General features: G+C 37.5%; 3 protein-coding genes and 1 pseudogene across 4 annotated transcripts; 2 read left to right on the forward strand and 2 right to left on the reverse strand.

The window, feature by feature from the left end:
* The first annotated feature begins 209 nt into the window (after positions 1-209).
* LOC121267361 (probable purine permease 10) lies at positions 210-2,988 on the forward strand. The gene is given in 3 exon segments (XM_041171227.1): positions 210-354; positions 1,616-1,861; positions 1,864-2,988. Coding segments are annotated over 3 exon segments (1,137 nt in total). The 5' UTR covers positions 210-317; the 3' UTR covers positions 2,718-2,988.
* Positions 2,989-3,304: 316 nt separating this feature from the next.
* On the reverse strand, positions 3,305-8,718 carry LOC121267362 (UDP-N-acetylglucosamine transferase subunit ALG14). Of its 2 annotated transcripts, none has more exons than XM_041171228.1 (6): positions 8,604-8,718; positions 7,362-7,534; positions 7,142-7,281; positions 3,999-4,145; positions 3,821-3,880; positions 3,305-3,734 (listed from the first exon to the last, which is right to left on the reverse strand). In XM_041171228.1, exons 2-6 carry the CDS (start codon positions 7,513-7,515, stop codon positions 3,558-3,560), a joined length of 678 nt encoding a protein of 225 aa, XP_041027162.1. In that variant the 5' UTR covers positions 7,516-7,534; positions 8,604-8,718; the 3' UTR covers positions 3,305-3,557. The 2 variants fall into 2 exon arrangements, with proteins under 2 accessions (XP_041027162.1, XP_041027163.1); XM_041171229.1 differs by lacking the exon at positions 8,604-8,718 and adding an exon at positions 7,806-7,847.
* Positions 8,719-12,835: 4,117 nt separating this feature from the next.
* LOC121267365 (chlorophyll a-b binding protein of LHCII type 1-like) lies at positions 12,836-13,798 on the reverse strand. Its single transcript, XM_041171232.1, has one exon. The coding sequence runs from the start codon at positions 13,727-13,729 to the stop codon at positions 12,935-12,937; it is 795 nt and encodes a 264-aa protein (XP_041027166.1). The 5' UTR covers positions 13,730-13,798; the 3' UTR covers positions 12,836-12,934.
* Positions 13,799-14,472: 674 nt separating this feature from the next.
* LOC121267087 lies at positions 14,473-15,834 on the forward strand (annotated as a pseudogene).
* Positions 15,835-16,164: the final 330 nt, after the last annotated feature.

The following is a 16,164-nucleotide window of genomic DNA, read 5'->3' on the forward strand; positions in this document are numbered from 1 at the left end:
TTTCATCTTAACAACATATACACTACATTATTTTACAAGGAAATTGACATGGCCGGCTGCATTGAGTTGAGTGGGGTAATTGTAAAAGCTTCACAGAATTTTTAAATAATTTAGAATATGACATCTTTTCAAGATTAATTTAGAACATCCCAATCCCTTTCAAAACAGTCAAAAGACAAGAAATGATAGAAATAATATAAGAAAATGTTTATTGCACCGCTACAGCTACACCTATGAGCTACCAAAATTGCATCTTTTAAATGCTTCGTTTTCACTCTCTCTCTCTCGCTCATCTTTAGAACTACTTGATATTCAACATGGGAGAAGCTCAAGAAGTGCAGCTCCACATCATGAGTAAGTGTTCAGGTTTTCATATATTAACAAGCAAGAGGGAAATTTCTTATTTTCATTTTTACATTAGTCAAAGTTAGTAGAGGAAGATAAATTTAGTTTGATTTGGCAAGGTTTACAAGAGCTCTGTTTCTATTTCTAGTTTACTTCAGTAATGATAGAAACAGACAGATAATTCAAAACTGTCTAGCAGTAGAATTGCTGAATATGCATCAGCTTTGACTTTGAGTGAGATGTTGTATCACATATGGATGTGAGTTTTTAAGTTTTGAAGAATTTCTTGTGTCCCCAAAGAACAAGTTATGTGCCTTTTCTTTTCAGTTTTTGAAACTTGTAGACCATAAGAGGGTACCAATCCAGGAAAAACCTCATCTCTGTAAATGTAACATATAGATGGAGATGCTGCCTATATATCTAGGATACTGGGCTAGAAAAACGTCTACCACCTAATCATTTTTTCAGAAAAGAAAAAGGAAAGTCAGAAAGAGAGAACCGAAACTATGTTGTTTCTAGCTCGAACCTAGGTGGTGGAACATAAAGATATAACACTGCTCCAGCAGTTAGAATTTCATAGTACTCCTGGTCAACATAGCAAAACCTTTCTTCTATACATTATAATACAATTTGAGGGGGAAAAACAAAAGCCTCAATACCATGCTGAAGTCCAAGAAACTCCAGCGTTTATTGGTGGAACAAGGAATTATGTGTACAACTTGAATTTCTCATGTTTTACTTGGCGTGATTTGAGGAGAACGGAAAAGAGGCTTTTTGGAATTTAATTGAGAGGTATACCAACAGGTCTATAAAGAGGGAATACCGCAGCATCAAAGACCAAAAACATTTAATACCTCACTAGTGATGGATTCTTGGGTTCTGATGTAGATCAGTCTAGAGACATCATCCACTTGAATGAAAGATCTTTTCCAAGAACACCAAAACATGCAAGTTAAGAGAGAATATAAGAACATCCCGCATTGAGTGTGCAAAACAGTCTGTCATATACCTTTTTTTGGGGGAAAAAGTCTTCTCACGCTTTTCCTCAAATTTGAACTCCTTAGTAGGAGAGATAGACATATGTAGTGGACTCTACAACATTTCTTACTATTGTGTGGATTTTTTGGACAGCATAATGCTCAATAATTATAGTCCTGAGCCCATTTCATATCAATCTCTCTTCCACTTGTCCTCAATTAGGATAGTAACTAAAACATACCTTGATCTCCTTTTTGATACTGTACTAATCCTTTCACTGCGGTCCTAGCAGCTGAGATGGGCAAACAAGCAAACTCAACTGAGCAAATGCATACCAGCAGCCTTTCAACAATCGGCAAACGAAGAAACTATAAGAGGTGGCTCCGAATGGCCATATATACACTCTTTCTCCTCTTTGGGCAGTCAACAGCTTTAATACTGGGAAGATTATATTACACAAAAGGTGGAAAGAGCAAATGGTTAGGAACCCTTGTGCAGCTTGGAGGCTTCCCACTCCTCCTTCCCTACTATTTCATCTCATCACCCAAAAACAAACCCCCAAAGAAGAAACAGTCCTCTCAAAACCACCATCAGCCTTGACACTTTCAACCGTTTATGTATTCCTTGGCCTACTTGTAGCAGTAGATTGCTTCTTGTTTTCAACTGGGCTAATGTACCTTCCAGTCTCTACTTACTCCCTCATTAGTTCCTCAACATTGGGGTTCAATGCTTTATTCTCCTTCTTCCTCAATTCCCAGAAGTTCACTCCTTTCATACTCAATTCTCTAGTCCTTCTCACCATATCCTCCATTCTCCTTGTTCTTCAAACACATTCTGCAGACCCCACAGCTGGAGTCTCTAAAGGGAAGTATATAATTGGGTTCATTTGCACACTTGGTGCATCTGCTGGATATGGGTTGGTGCTTTCCCTCACACAGCTTGCCTTTAAGAGGGTTCTGAAAAGGGAGACATTTTCAGCAATTATGGACATGATAGTTTACCAATCACTTGTTGCAACCTCAGCTACTTTGGTGGGACTTTTCGCCAGTGGAGAGTGGAAGGGTTTAAACAGAGAGATGGAAGAGTTTGAACTGGGGAAGGTCTCGTATCTCATGACTGTGATTTGGACAGCCATACTGTGGCAGGTTTTCTCTGTTGGTTGCATGGGATTGGTTTTTGAGGTTTCTTCCCTCTTCTCCAATGCCATAAGTGTTCTGGGTTTGCCTATTGTTCCGGTTCTTGCCGTGATCTTTTTCCACGACAAACTTGGTGGAATAAAGGTGGTCTCCATGGTGATAGCTATTTGGGGCTTTATTTCGTATGTCTATCAGCAGTACCTCGACGATTATCAGTCCAAGCCTGAAGAAAGAACTTCCAATGAAGTTTCCGATTAATGCTTCCCAACATGGAGAGGTTGATGGATGAATAAGTTTCCTTTTGTTTTAGGCTGCAATCTACAGTGTTGGATAAAACACATGCTTAGATCAATGTGAGGCTAATGCAAGTAACATTTTTTGGCTTATGCATGGAATGGCTATTAGTAGAAGACGAGCAGATGTCCTTATCCCTATTAAATGTGTGTTCAAATTATTTTGCCATGTAATTGTTATATTGAAAATGATCCTCTCAAGTTCTTGTCCTAATTTGATGATACCAGTTAAGAGAGATAGATGCATAAAGTAACATAAAATAGGGAAGCCATTCATAAATTGTTTGAAAATAGATGAAAATGTAACATAAAATCACTTTTTTTTTTTGGATAAATAGTCAAGATTAAACGGAAGGCATCACAGGTAGCCCAACAAAAGAGAATCACGAAAGTGTTGTGATACAAGCAACAACCAACCAACTGGAATAGATTTTGGACATAAAGTTCCCCTCGCTTTCTCCTTTAATCAAAATGTATATTTATGTAAAGAACATCTCTGGACCAAATCCCAAGCAAGCCTGAATAATTCTTTTCTTTTCAAAATGATCGAGATTAAAACTGAAATCATAAATTTTTTGAACTCTGGGTTATCAAACGTACAGCAGAAAAGTAGTTATCCCTCTTCCTCATGGCTTCAATTCACGAAACAATTAAAGTTCACATTACCATACACATCTAGCGAGCAACTCTAGTTCGGCAAAGAGAACAATAGATAGGCTATAGATAAACTTCGACAATCTTGACTGCATTGCAAAACTTGGAGGTTGAAGAGATAATACCAATGTTGACAGCTGCATTCGATAAACTACATGAGACAACCAACATAGTGAGCTCGTGGATATTGTCTCTGCAGTTGTGGCCACTGCACAAAGAACTGATCAGCTATTTTTAACTTGTAAAGAAGCAAGCCACTTAATGAGAGCCTTCTCACTCTTGCTATACTCTCGACGTAGAAAACAGATGACCATCTAACCCCCACAACCTGCAGTCAAGGCTAAAAGGTTAACTCCAACATCATCTAACAGAAAACCACGAGACCAGGGGCAAAAAGGCTTAATCCATCCACACCTTGAGAAAGAACGCAATAGCACATAGTGGAACACAAGTCCCTGGCCCATTGCAGAGAATCTGAGGTTACGCAAAAAGTTATTTACAAATTAATTAACTATCCCAGAATATGCCCGTGTGTGGGTAATGTGTACAAAACATAAATGTCTGGAAGTATAAAAATGGATAGAGAGAATACCACTTGGGGTCTAATTTTAGTCATTAACCAGAGTGCATGAGCCATAGCAACTAAAGTTGTCCACACAGAGGTGAAATATGATTGGCCAACTTCCCTACTTCGATAGATCTGCATGAACCGAGCAGTTTGAACCTCCTTGACCCCATTCTGCAGTAGAAACCATTTCAAAAAAGAAACTTTTGTTGACAAACCTGCAACAATCAAATAAAAATAAAATGCAGTGCAGAACTAACTCTCAATGAGAAGCACATTATTTGCTTACTTCCTATAGAAACAAAGTTGGACACACTGACAAACTATGCTCTCTAATTCATTTATTTTTCGTCCGTTTCCATTTTTTTCTATAATATTTCACTTCTTCAACGGAGTGTAAATAAAAAGCTAGAGAAATTGGATGAAAAATGATACAGGTCACAACCAAATTATCCCTTCCTTTTGTGGGTGTGAACAGTGATCAATTTCCTCGCTGTACGAAGCCCTAACCCGTGTGTGAACAGCGAGTTGAGAGAAACCCTAACCCTCCTCTCCCGCCGCCACCCCCCACCCACCATCGATCGGAGAGGGACACCGCAATCACAGACGAGGCCGTCGGCTTCAGTTTCCTCGTCAGCGAATTCTTTATGTGTTCTTCTTTGCCGGAGTCGGTCGCCGTGCATTTTGAATCAATCACAAATCTGATCGACTGACCCAGACGACTCCGTTGTGGGGTCTCCGACGTCGGTCCTTCTCCAGCTACTGGGATTTTTCTTCTACTCTTCCATCACCTTCTCCGGCAAACTGTGATTTGAGCCTTTCCACTAGCCATGGCTGCAGACTGTTTCGATGGACTCCGGCGACTAGTAGTTTTCTCCGTTAACTCCGGGATTTTTTGCAAGAAATCCGTTAACTCAGGGCCTCCTTCAGATCTGCATTTTTTTACTTTAAAAGGATGAAGCGGGAACAGTAGGGAGCAGTGGAAATAGATTTGCAGTGGGCTTTGACAATGAAGACGAAGCACGATGCGGTTTCGTCCCAGTTGGAAGGTGAGAGGTGGTTGAAAGTTGAATAAAAAACTTTCATTTTTACGAAAGAGGAAGGAAATATCTTTCATATTTCTGAACGTAGCAAAATGATAGCTAAGTTCATGTATCTAAGGGGGACGACAGCGTCGTGGGTGGCTAAGGGGATTGAGGATTGTTTAGAACTTAAATGCCATGAAGGTTTCTTCAGAGAGCTAAGGATGGGTAATGGAGTTTTTAGCATTCAACATCATGTTAATGTATGGGACATTTTTCTGCAGCTCTCAAAATTCCGAAATGGAAGGAGGAAAGGTTTGTTGGTAATTCTGGAGGGCGCAAATGGCATTGGATGGAAAGGCTTTCTGCTGTACATTCTAAGTGTCACTGAATCCGAAGCCACTACTAGAAGTGGGGAGATTGTTGATGGAAAAACAGTGGGAAGGCCTTCCTCAACCAAAGGAGCTTCGTACGCAACGGTGTTGAGGTCACTGGCGGGTAGTCAAGCCGAGATCAGCTTAGCAGTAGAAAGAAAGAGCAATGCACTTGTAGGATACAAAAGACTTCAGGTGACATTGGGAGAGTTGGAGGGAGTCTTGTGGAATGTCAAATCTCAATTGAAGGGAGTTATGGATTATGTAAGAGATCTAATGATTAAAGTGGATAAGGGACTGGACCTAGTCGTGGGTACAAGTGTGCTAGCAAGTGTGCCTGAAAGTGTGCAGGCAAAGGGTGTGTCAACGATAGGGTCGTTGGACGCTAGCATCTTTGTTCATGCCAGTGTGACTATGCCTTCTGAGGAAGCTGTAGCACTAGTTGCAGATGAAGCTAGTCCTTTTGTCTAGGGTTCATTTGTAGTTGAAGACGGGGGTCCCTCCAAGGTCTCGAGTATTTTGGAAGAAACAGTTGAGCCACTTTTAGAAGATACAAAAGGGGTAACAGAAGGTAGTGCTTCTCATCTTGAGGAAGCAGTAGGGTCAGACAAAGTGGCACGGCAAGGATCGTTGAGGGATGGAGCAAATACACACAATGTTGATAGAGGGAGGAATCTGTAATGGTAACAGATCGAGGGGACAACAACCATATAGATGTTGAGCAACCATTTGGCGGGAAGGAAATTATCGATTTGTCATTGGTGCCTCATGTGGGAGAAGGTTTAGAGTTGGGAGTGCAATCGGATATTGTGGCTGGGGATAATGTCGTTCTCCTGGTTCCTCTTCCTCCGATTAACGATATAGTGGGTTCAACTTCAGATTAGATTTTAAATAAAGATTACGGGTTTCTACAAATCCTGGGACTTTCATATGGAGAATAGGGAGAATATGAAGACCAATTTAAAACACTACTCACTGCAATCGATGCTTGAAACCAAATCTAAGTTTAAGAAAAGTAGGGAGTTAAAAAAATTTTCATGGGCAATTAACTACAATGGTAAGGGAGGTAACTCAAGTCGAGGGAAGGCTAAAGGGAGGGCTTTGTGATGTTCGGGTTGAGGATTAGTTTCACGGAATCTAGGGGATGGGGTCGGGGAGGTGTAATGATAGTTTTCCAATTCGGGTTTGGTGTATTTTGGGTAGGTTTTCATGGGCTTTTGGGTCATTATGGGCTTTCTTGTATGGGCTAGATGTTTTTCTTGTATACATCCAGTGTACTTGGTTACTCCTATTGATATATATATATATATATAATATTATTACTTACCCAAAAAAAAAAAAAAAAAAACCAAAAGTGCATAACAACAAGGAATCTATGCACTCAACAAATCCTGCAAATATTATGAAACTGCTATATAAGGCTGAAAAGGTACCCATAACAGAAGACTATTATCAATATTCTAACCGCTGCTCTTCAACTATCCCAGGGGTTCATGACTCCTTAACAAAAAAAATTATCAATGATCAAACCTAAAATGCTTCCCACTCCTCTCACTTTATAAGTACAACTAAAAAATGGCTTACCTCCTACCACATACTCTTAATTTCAACAATGATAACACTTCTTGAATATATATATATATATATAGTTGTATATTAACATCTAAGAATGGACTCTATCTAACCCCCAACTTGGACCTGTCCATGTATCATTGAAGAACTCACTTTTAAGACTAAAAAATACAGAAGTGCAGAACGATATATTACTACTAACCTCATCAACCAAGTTGTTCTCCAGCGTGCGAGCTTTTTGGAGGCTCATATTATCAGTAGCAGCAGCAATGTAGAATCTAGGACTAAACCTCTCTTTTTGCAGCACCAACAACAGATTAATCATCTCAGCCGTGTGGCCCCCTACAATGGTAATAACAGCCAATAAATAACTACTCAAGTTTACATCATGATTCAGTAATGAAACCAGCTCAATGGCTCACCTGAACCTAAAATAATGAGGGTACTGAGAGCTCCTGGAGCTTCTGTTCGAAGAGGTTTGCCACTCCGGTATATAACATACAGGACACGAAACAGCATCAAGGTGAGGCTAATAATGGCGAAAGTAATAGCAACTTCTCCATTGCCCTTCTCCATTTCTGAATAAAGAAGAAGTCTACCAAAAAAAAAAAAAAGTAACAATTAGAAAATCAGATTTGTAATTCTGATTAAATTCCGAATTAGACCATGGCATCAATTTCACACTTCACCAGAAATTCAAATCCATTGAAGAGAATGGCAAACGATGGCATCGAATCTGAAAAATTCAACGGATCTATGCAAAGAAGTTTTTCTACTAATCAGCCACTGTTCATCAACAAATACCCCACACCTGACGTGGCTGTCCCCTTTTTTTTCACTCAAAAACACACGTTTTGAAGACCTACTTTTACAATTTCGAATCTCAACCCATTTGAATCCAGCGTCGCGTATGTACAAATGGGTATTAATTTTAACGCTGCAAATACACTATAATCTTGTTGTGGACTTCTTTTAGGGTATCACATCAAGAATCAATCAAAACATCTATCTCAGAGAAGAATGGACGGCACTTTGACAACTTCTCTCAGACGACACAAACCAATCGAGATCAAATGGACAAGAGCATTGTCATTGGCTTCATCAAAGTTATCTCTAAAATTTGATGAAAAGTATATGATTTCTATAAATCCAAAACTTCCCTAACCATAACTCCACATTGAATTAGCCATTAAATTCATCAAAATAATAATATAATATTATTTTTTCAATAAAAATATTTTTATTTTTTTTTATATTTTACAATCACACTAATCATATATTAATTAATAATTTAATTTAATTTTTACATTATTATTACAAGACAGTTGGAGATTAATCGTGAATAAAAAAGATATTTAGAGATTAAAAGTGAATAAAAAATAGATTTGATGAGTGAATAATAACCCTTCAAATTTAAAAAAACATATCCATTTATTGTAGTTCAAAATTTCACATTTATCTCTTTAACTAATTCAATACAGTCCTATTTTGATAAAATTCATCAAATTTTGCAATTAGCTTTTGATGAAGCCAATGCCAATACTGTCAGAGACTACAAGCACTTGTCACAGACCCAAAAAAAATTTCGTCCAGACTACAATTACCAGGTATTTCCATCACAAACCCAAACTAATCGAGCATTGGCATATTATTTTTAGGTTTACCCGAGTGAGGAAAAGTCCTCTGTGGCCGCAGATCTCTGGACTTTTGTTCTCTTCCGCGGATCTCTGGATGCGGGGTGGTCGAGAGGGATGAAGCACGCGGCAGAAGAGGGAGGGTGGTCTCGTCGCTGCAGAAGAGGAGGGTGGACTCAGACCAGATGAAGAACCGGCTGATGGGGAGATGAAGGTCTCGCCGCTGAAGAGAAGAGGGGGGAGATGACCTGCTGAAGAGAGGGGAGGGGGAGGGGAGGGGCGTGCTTGGGGGTTTAGGGCAAAACCGCTTCACTTGTTAGTGAACCGGTTTTGCCACGTAGAGTATGTGGTGTGTGATTGTGAACCGGTTTAACATTTTTTCTTCTACCAGAAAACTATGTAGCCTAGCAGAAGAAGGACAAGAGAGAGATTCGAACAAGAAGGCTTTGGAGGAGAGAGTAACGGCGTAACATCGGTGTTTGATGGAGATGAATGTCGATTTTATATACGTGGCTATCATCCCCGCAAAAACCGGTGTAAACCGGTGGAGGTGAGCCGAGCCGCCATTCTCTAGAGCCCTGTCCGGGACGGTCCGTCTCAATTCTTGGTCCAGTTACATTCGGGGTGTCCGTCATGCTGTGGGTCCCGTTACACGTGTTCTGTGGTGAAACGTCCGTAATTTTTCCTTCATGACCGTCGGGTTTGTCTCTCCTTTTATTTTTTACTTTTTTTGTTCTATTTGAGAATTCTTTGTTCAATATTCTTAGAGCACTCTCATTAGATTAACTAAAGTTAAAGTACATTTTTTATAAATATAAAATGAATTTAAATTTTAGCTATTCCATTCACATAAGTCTCCACATTAGAATAACCATTTTTTCATTATATGACAATAAAATAATAAAAGATAAATTTGGCTTTGGCTATTCACATTAAGGCTGCATTTAGATGTTAAACTGAGTTGAGTTGAATTGAGTTGAGATGATAAAATATTGTTTGAATATTATTTTTTAATATTATTATTATTTTGATATTTGAAAAAGTTGAATTGTTTATTATATTTTGTATTGGAATTTGAAAAAGTTGTAATGATGAGTTGAGATGAGTTGAATTTGGTTTAGGAACCAAACGTACCCTAAATCTCTATATTGGATTATCCATTTATTCATGAGTAATTGATAATTTCAAAAATATTTTAATTATGAAATTATTTTATTTTATCATATTTTACTATTCATAATATTATATATTAATTAGTAATCATATTCTAATTAAATCATATGTGACTAGGCCGCCACTAAAATCAGCACAATAAAGGTCTACTACATTGTTCTGCATTTTCACTAAAATCAGCACACACAAAAAAAGACACCAACAACATGAGTTACTTTCCTCCAAAACGTGCATCCATCCTTCATTGTTGCGACGGACGGTGAGGTGCGGAATAAAGTTAGGGATCATTAAGAGAATCGAATCTTATACGTGGAAAGAGACTACCTTAGCTTTGGAGAAGCAGATCGAAGAGAAAAATAGGAGTTTTGGTCGTTTCCGTCGAGAGTAGGAGTGCGGTGGCGCGGTGGTGCTATGCCGTTGTTGCCGACAAGACGTGGGGTGGTGGTGCGGTGGTGAGTCTTTATGGTTGAAGATGAAATACTTGGGGTTTTGTTGCGAAGGGCGTCTGGGTTTTGAGAGGGAAGGGAGAAAACTGTGGGAAGGGGAAAATGGAAACTACCGTAGTTGATGGAGACTTCGGGAGAGAGAAATAAATGATATAAAATGGATTTGATGAATAAACAGTGTGTTTCAAATTTGGAAATTACTTTAGAAATTACTATAGCTATATTCTAATATGATACATTTTATAGCTCAATAGCTAAATTCTCTTTGGATTTAACTTTTAGCTAATCCAATGAGAGTACTCTTAAAAAATGATCGACCGATAACTTTAAAGAATGGTAAATGATAAGGTTACTATTCATTTATTTGATTTTTATTTTAAGTTTTTATTTTACTTAATGATTAAATAAGTGACTATTAGTAAAATTATATATATATTTAAATTTTTTTCTTAATGATTAAGAATGTTAAAAAAATACTTAAAAGAAAATAATAAAAAAATAAAAAACTTCAAATACATTATAAGTAATAAATGGATAGTAATAGGAAAGTAACCCACAATCCTTAAAGAAAATTGATTTTTCAATAATACTTAAATATATACATTTATCTATAGTATAAATAATCAACTCAAAGAAAATAATTCCCCATAAAAAATGTGACTTTGACTCCGTTTAGATAGTGAGATGAAATTATATAGTTTTTGTTGAAAGTTGAATAAAATATTGTTAAAATATTATTTTCTTCAATATTATAATTGTTTTAGGATTTGAAAAAGTTGAATTGTTTATTATATTTTGTATAGGAACTTGAAAAAATTATAATGATAAAATGAGATAATATAAAGCTATTTTTTAATCCAAACGGACCCTTAAAATACAATGTTTCAAGACTCTCATTTAATCTCATATCTAATCAAAGTGGAATTAGTAGAACAAGAACTTGAGAGAAAATTAGTACAATGGGATTGACAAATTTTTTAATTGGTCTTTGGTATTAAAAAAAGTTTTATAACAATTCAAATTAATACTTATATATTAAAATGAGTAGTGCTACATATATATATATATATATACAATTTACTTATAATTATAAGTACAAGACTCATTTTATCAAGTTTATAATTTTCAACATATCAATAGGTGACACGTGTAGAATTGAGTTTTTTTGTACATTTTTCTTAAGTACAATTAGTTTTTTTATTTATTAAAATAACGAAATTCATAAGTATATATATATATTTTTTCTTTAGTGATTGCAAGAGTATTTAACGATGTATACTTGACGAAATTCAAATTTTTTCTAACAACTTGCTAAAATTATTGGTTAAGAGCCCATCTTTATCCATAACAAATCTCCGCTCTAAGGTTAATTTATTAGCATGAAGTTATACTATATAGTACTGTATTCTTATTCCATTTATATTTTATTATTGTGTTGACTAGAATTGTTTATTATTTTTTGAAAAATACTTTAATTATAAAGTGATTACTTTAAAATAATCACCTTAACTGATCATACGATTTGATATAGAGAAAGTTTACTTTGTCTCTTTAATTTGACACCTCTATTTGACATCTAGTCAAAATTTATTTTTTTATTTTTTATTTTTTACTTAATAGTTAAAGAAGTGATTTTAAGTGTATTGGTATATTTTTTTTTATTTTTTAAATATATTTAAATATGTTAAAAAAATGTGAAAAGAAAAAAAAAAATTTACGCTAAACGATATGTCCAATAATCAAAATGGAACGGCATAGTAGCCGCCTCCTTTGATATATTTTGTCAAATTATAAAAATTTAATAAATTACATAAAATCACGCGTTGCTTTTGTTAAATCTTTCGTGTCCGACTAATCTTTAGAACCTTTTCTTAAAAAGCAAGGAGCTGATCTGAGGTTTCTACATAAAGACACGTCAGAAAAATAGAAAAATAAGTAGGATCAGAGTAGATAGCATTTTCCTGCATCCTTGATCACTTCAATTCAAAAGTTTAGTCGCATCCTTGAGGTTGTTGCACAGATTTTGCTGCAAAGTTGAAACTTGTCAACATCAGTAAAACAACTTTCAGACTGAGAATAAGCAGGTAGAGAGCTATATTAATTGAAGAAAGGAAATACTACTCTTATACTTCATTTCTACCGCTGTATTTTTTTATTTTTTTTATTTTTTTTAGTTAATAATTAAGTAAGTATTTTTTAATAATATTGTGATTTTTTTATTTTTTTAAATATTTAAAAGTGTTAAAAAAATATATAAATGAAAAAGCAAAAAAATATAAAAGAAAAATCCTATAACTAACTGTAGCTCCCAGCAGTGGCTGCAGTGCCACTCAGAAAGAAAATGTCCCGAAGTATCTGTGTCCAAAGATTAAGGAATTGGTCGATTTTAGGCGACTTGGGGCATGGCGATTACACATCAGAAGTAATGCCAATGTTCACCCGTGGTGAGCAAACCCAGAACATGATCATAGATACTGGGATCAAGATTCAAGAAATTAACCAAGTTTCCATGGATAAAATTACAACTCGAAATGATGAATTTTCATGGCTGGGTCTGATCTTGAGAATCTGGACCATTACCAGTTTATGTGGAAAGATGTCACCAACATTTATGATCAATATAGGTACTACTAGAACACAAAATTCAGATCAAGCTCTCCATTAATTTTTTTTCAAACAAACAAATAATTACATCGCCAACATCAGTCTAAAAGGAAAATTTGACATTTCTTTTACAAAAGCTCACTTTCCAGGGACAAAGTTTGTGGCATATGCCCAGGCATTGTTGTTCACGGGGTCTGCAAGGTGGTCAGCCAGATTCTCCAAGGGTCCCTTCCCTGTCACGATGGCTTGCACAAAGAATCCAAACATGGAGAACATAGCCAATCTACCGTTCTTGAGCTCCTTCACCTTCAACTCGGCAAAAGCCTCTGGGTCATCAGCAAGACCAAGTGGGTCAAAGCTTCCACCTGGGTAAATTGGATCCGTTACCTCACCTAGTGGCCCACCGGCAATACGATATCCCTCGACGGCACCCATCAAGATAACCTGTGTAGCCCAAATGGCCAGGATGCTTTGTGCATGGACCAAGCTTGGGTTGCCCAAGTAGTCAAGTCCACCCTCACTGAAGATCTGTGCTCCAGCCTTGAACCAGACAGCCTCGCCGAATTTGACTCCATTGCGAGCCAAGAGTTCAGGGAAGACACATCCAAGGGCTCCAAGCATTGCCCACCTAGAGTGGATGACTTCGAGCTCACGGTTCTTGGCAAAAGTTTCTGGGTCAGCTGACAACCCAGCAGTGTCCCAACCATAGTCACCTGGAAATTCTCCGGTAAGGTAAGACGGGGGCTCGCCAGAGAATGGACCCAAATACTTGACACGGTCTGGACCGTACCATGGGCTTCCAGAGGAAACAGACTTGGAGGCGGTTTTCCTCATGCTGACACGAGCAACACCGAGCTCGGGGGTTGATGGAGCAAGCTGCACTGCCTTGCCAGCGAAAGATGGGGAGGAGAGAGCCATGGTTGAGGCGGCCATTGTTGAATGAGAAAGAAAGAAAGCTTTGTTCTTGAACTAATTCTGGTGGTGGAAATGAATCGTTATTTAATACCATATATATAGTAGGTTTTGAGCTAGGCTTCTTATCTTCTAATATCCAAATCTTCAACCCCATTGGTCGTTCAAGATTTTGCTCTTGTTTCACTCTCTAATATTCCACCAGTTCTTGGTTTCAATTTTGCAATTTCCAACCAATGAAGGTGCAACAAGTGTAACTTTGAGATAACACTCATCAAGATGTTTGAATATTATTTGAACGCACAGATTAAATAATAGAAACTTTAACATCTCTGCATACTTGTAAGTTACTGCAACAGATGTATTATGAGTGTAGGAGATTTTTCCTTAAGAGATATGATGGTCATGTGGGTTGGAATGGACCACAAAACAAAAGCGAAATATCTTATGGCTGCAGTATCGTGGGACATGATGGACAGTCATGATGTGGGTTAGAATTGACCACAAAGCAGAGCCATATATGCATAATATATCTGGTAGCTGCAGTGTTATGGCATCACATCCACATGCATTCATAAAATATCTTTCAAACGGTTGTATTGATCATTGGATTATTACAGATCTACACATCGTTTATAGAATTACTAGTTAAGAATAAATCGTGTGTAATCAATTAATTAGCTACTGAAACAATCTTTTTCTATAGAGAATATTAGATTACACACGAAAAATGAAGTAAAGAATAAATAATTCAGTATTTTTATGATCAATTATGGATTAATGTTTACAGTCTCCCCATACTTCTACCGATGGAACGAAAGCTTTCTTCTCCTGGGCACCCAATTTGCAGGCGGCCGGTTTTTCCTGGGTACATCTCTGATGCATTTGTTGAGCGATTCAGCACAGACCTTTGCCGACCTCACGACAAAAACATACCCTTTTGCGTTCATGCATGCTAGCATCCGCAGGTTATCTTCTGACCATGCTGGGGGATTGCATAATTTCGTATGTTACAAATGCTAGCAACAGAGAAGCTAGAGTCCTGGTCGTGGAAGAAGGAAGGACGCGGCCGGAGGAACGAGCTAAAGAGTTAAGCAAATATAAGAACGAACTAAACCCAGAGTTCTTGATCGGGACGTCGTCTCTTGGAGACACCATACTACTCATCCTCGCCCTGTGCTTTCATTCTGTATTTGAGGGTACTATTGCCGTGGGAGTTGCAGGTAAAATTAATATCGGTGCATTGATGCATAACATAAATTTAGGGTTAATTAATATCGTTGCAGGTAAAATTAATATCGGTGCATTGATGCATAACATATATATCGTTGATCAGTTTTCATAACATAAATTTAGGGTTAATATATATGGAAAAATATGTCCTCTCAAGCGTTATTGCCGCAACTTAAGAGAACCTTGATCTCCGCCACATGAGCCAACCCCATAGCATCGTGAGAAGATCAAAAAGTGGCCAGCTACGAATTTCGATCGATCCCGGCCCTCTGCGCGCATAATCTCTAGTCACTAGACTCCAGTGTACCCCCACCACGTACACATGCAAGCGGCCTGCTGATTGAGTTCCCAAAACTATTAATACGTAGTACGTACCATGCATCCACGCACATTTAACTAGTTTAACTTAACAGTACTCCCAATTGATGTTGGTCCATCCCATATATTTATCTGATCATCAGTATTAGAACCTGAATTTGGCGATCCACTTTGAGTATAATTACTTGCATTATATATACCTTGCTATATTATTATTATTAATATTGGCGATGATCATCTAGAACTACTCAGAATGCTACCAAAGAGGTCATTTCTGACAACTGCAGCTTATGCTTTTGCCTTTGCCATATCGAGCTAGCCCCATTGGAGTAGGGATAGGCATAGCCATTGATGCCACGACTCAAGGATCAACAGCAGATTGGATCTATGCCATCTCAATGGGGTTTGCTTGTGGGATTTTCGTCTATGTGGCCATCAAGCATCTTATCGCCAAAGGCTTCAAACCTCAATCTGAATGCTATTTCAACACCCCCTTCTTCAAATTTCTTGCTGTGTTTCTTGGAGTGGCTGTTATAATTGCCGTCGTGATCTGCATGTTGAAGCTAGCTAGCTAGCTGGATATTGGGTTTGATATCGTTATTCTCGAGGAGCGGTTCCAGAAGCACGCGCGTACGATTACATGGAAGGAATATTGACATTAATTAGCAAGCAATTGATTGAAATAAATATTGAAGTATAAAAAAAGAATTCATGACCGGGCAAGGACTATAATAATTTTTCATTAACATTGTGATCATGATTAGTTGATTAAGGGCGCGCAGCAATATGTGGCACGACATGTTTACTCAACACGAATACGACACGATAAAAAAGGGTTAGGGTTTAGTCTTAACGAGTTCGGGTCAAAACGGGTTGATCCGTTAAGACACAATTGCTTAACGGGT

The sequence above is a fragment of the Juglans microcarpa x Juglans regia genome, chromosome 5S (assembly GCF_004785595.1).
Source record: "Juglans microcarpa x Juglans regia isolate MS1-56 chromosome 5S, Jm3101_v1.0, whole genome shotgun sequence".
Classification (NCBI taxonomy): Eukaryota; Viridiplantae; Streptophyta; class Magnoliopsida; order Fagales; family Juglandaceae; genus Juglans; species Juglans microcarpa x Juglans regia.

Bases quoted from the DNA above. Each gene is read 5' to 3' on its own strand.
- LOC121267362 (XM_041171228.1), bottom strand. From the start codon at position 7,515: ATGGAGAAGGGCAATGGAGAAGTTGCTATTACTTTCGCCATTATTAGC. The intron at 7,282-7,361 runs GTGAGCCATTGA...TTACCATTGTAG, and splicing joins CCTCATTATTTTAGGTTCAG to GGGGCCACACGGCTGAGATG. The intron at 3,735-3,820 runs GTGTGGATGGAT...CCTTGACTGCAG, and splicing joins CTATTGCGTTCTTTCTCAAG to GTTGTGGGGGTTAGATGGTC.
- LOC121267365 (XM_041171232.1), bottom strand. From the start codon at position 13,729: ATGGCCGCCTCAACCATGGCTCTCTCCTCCCCATCTTTCGCTGGCAAG.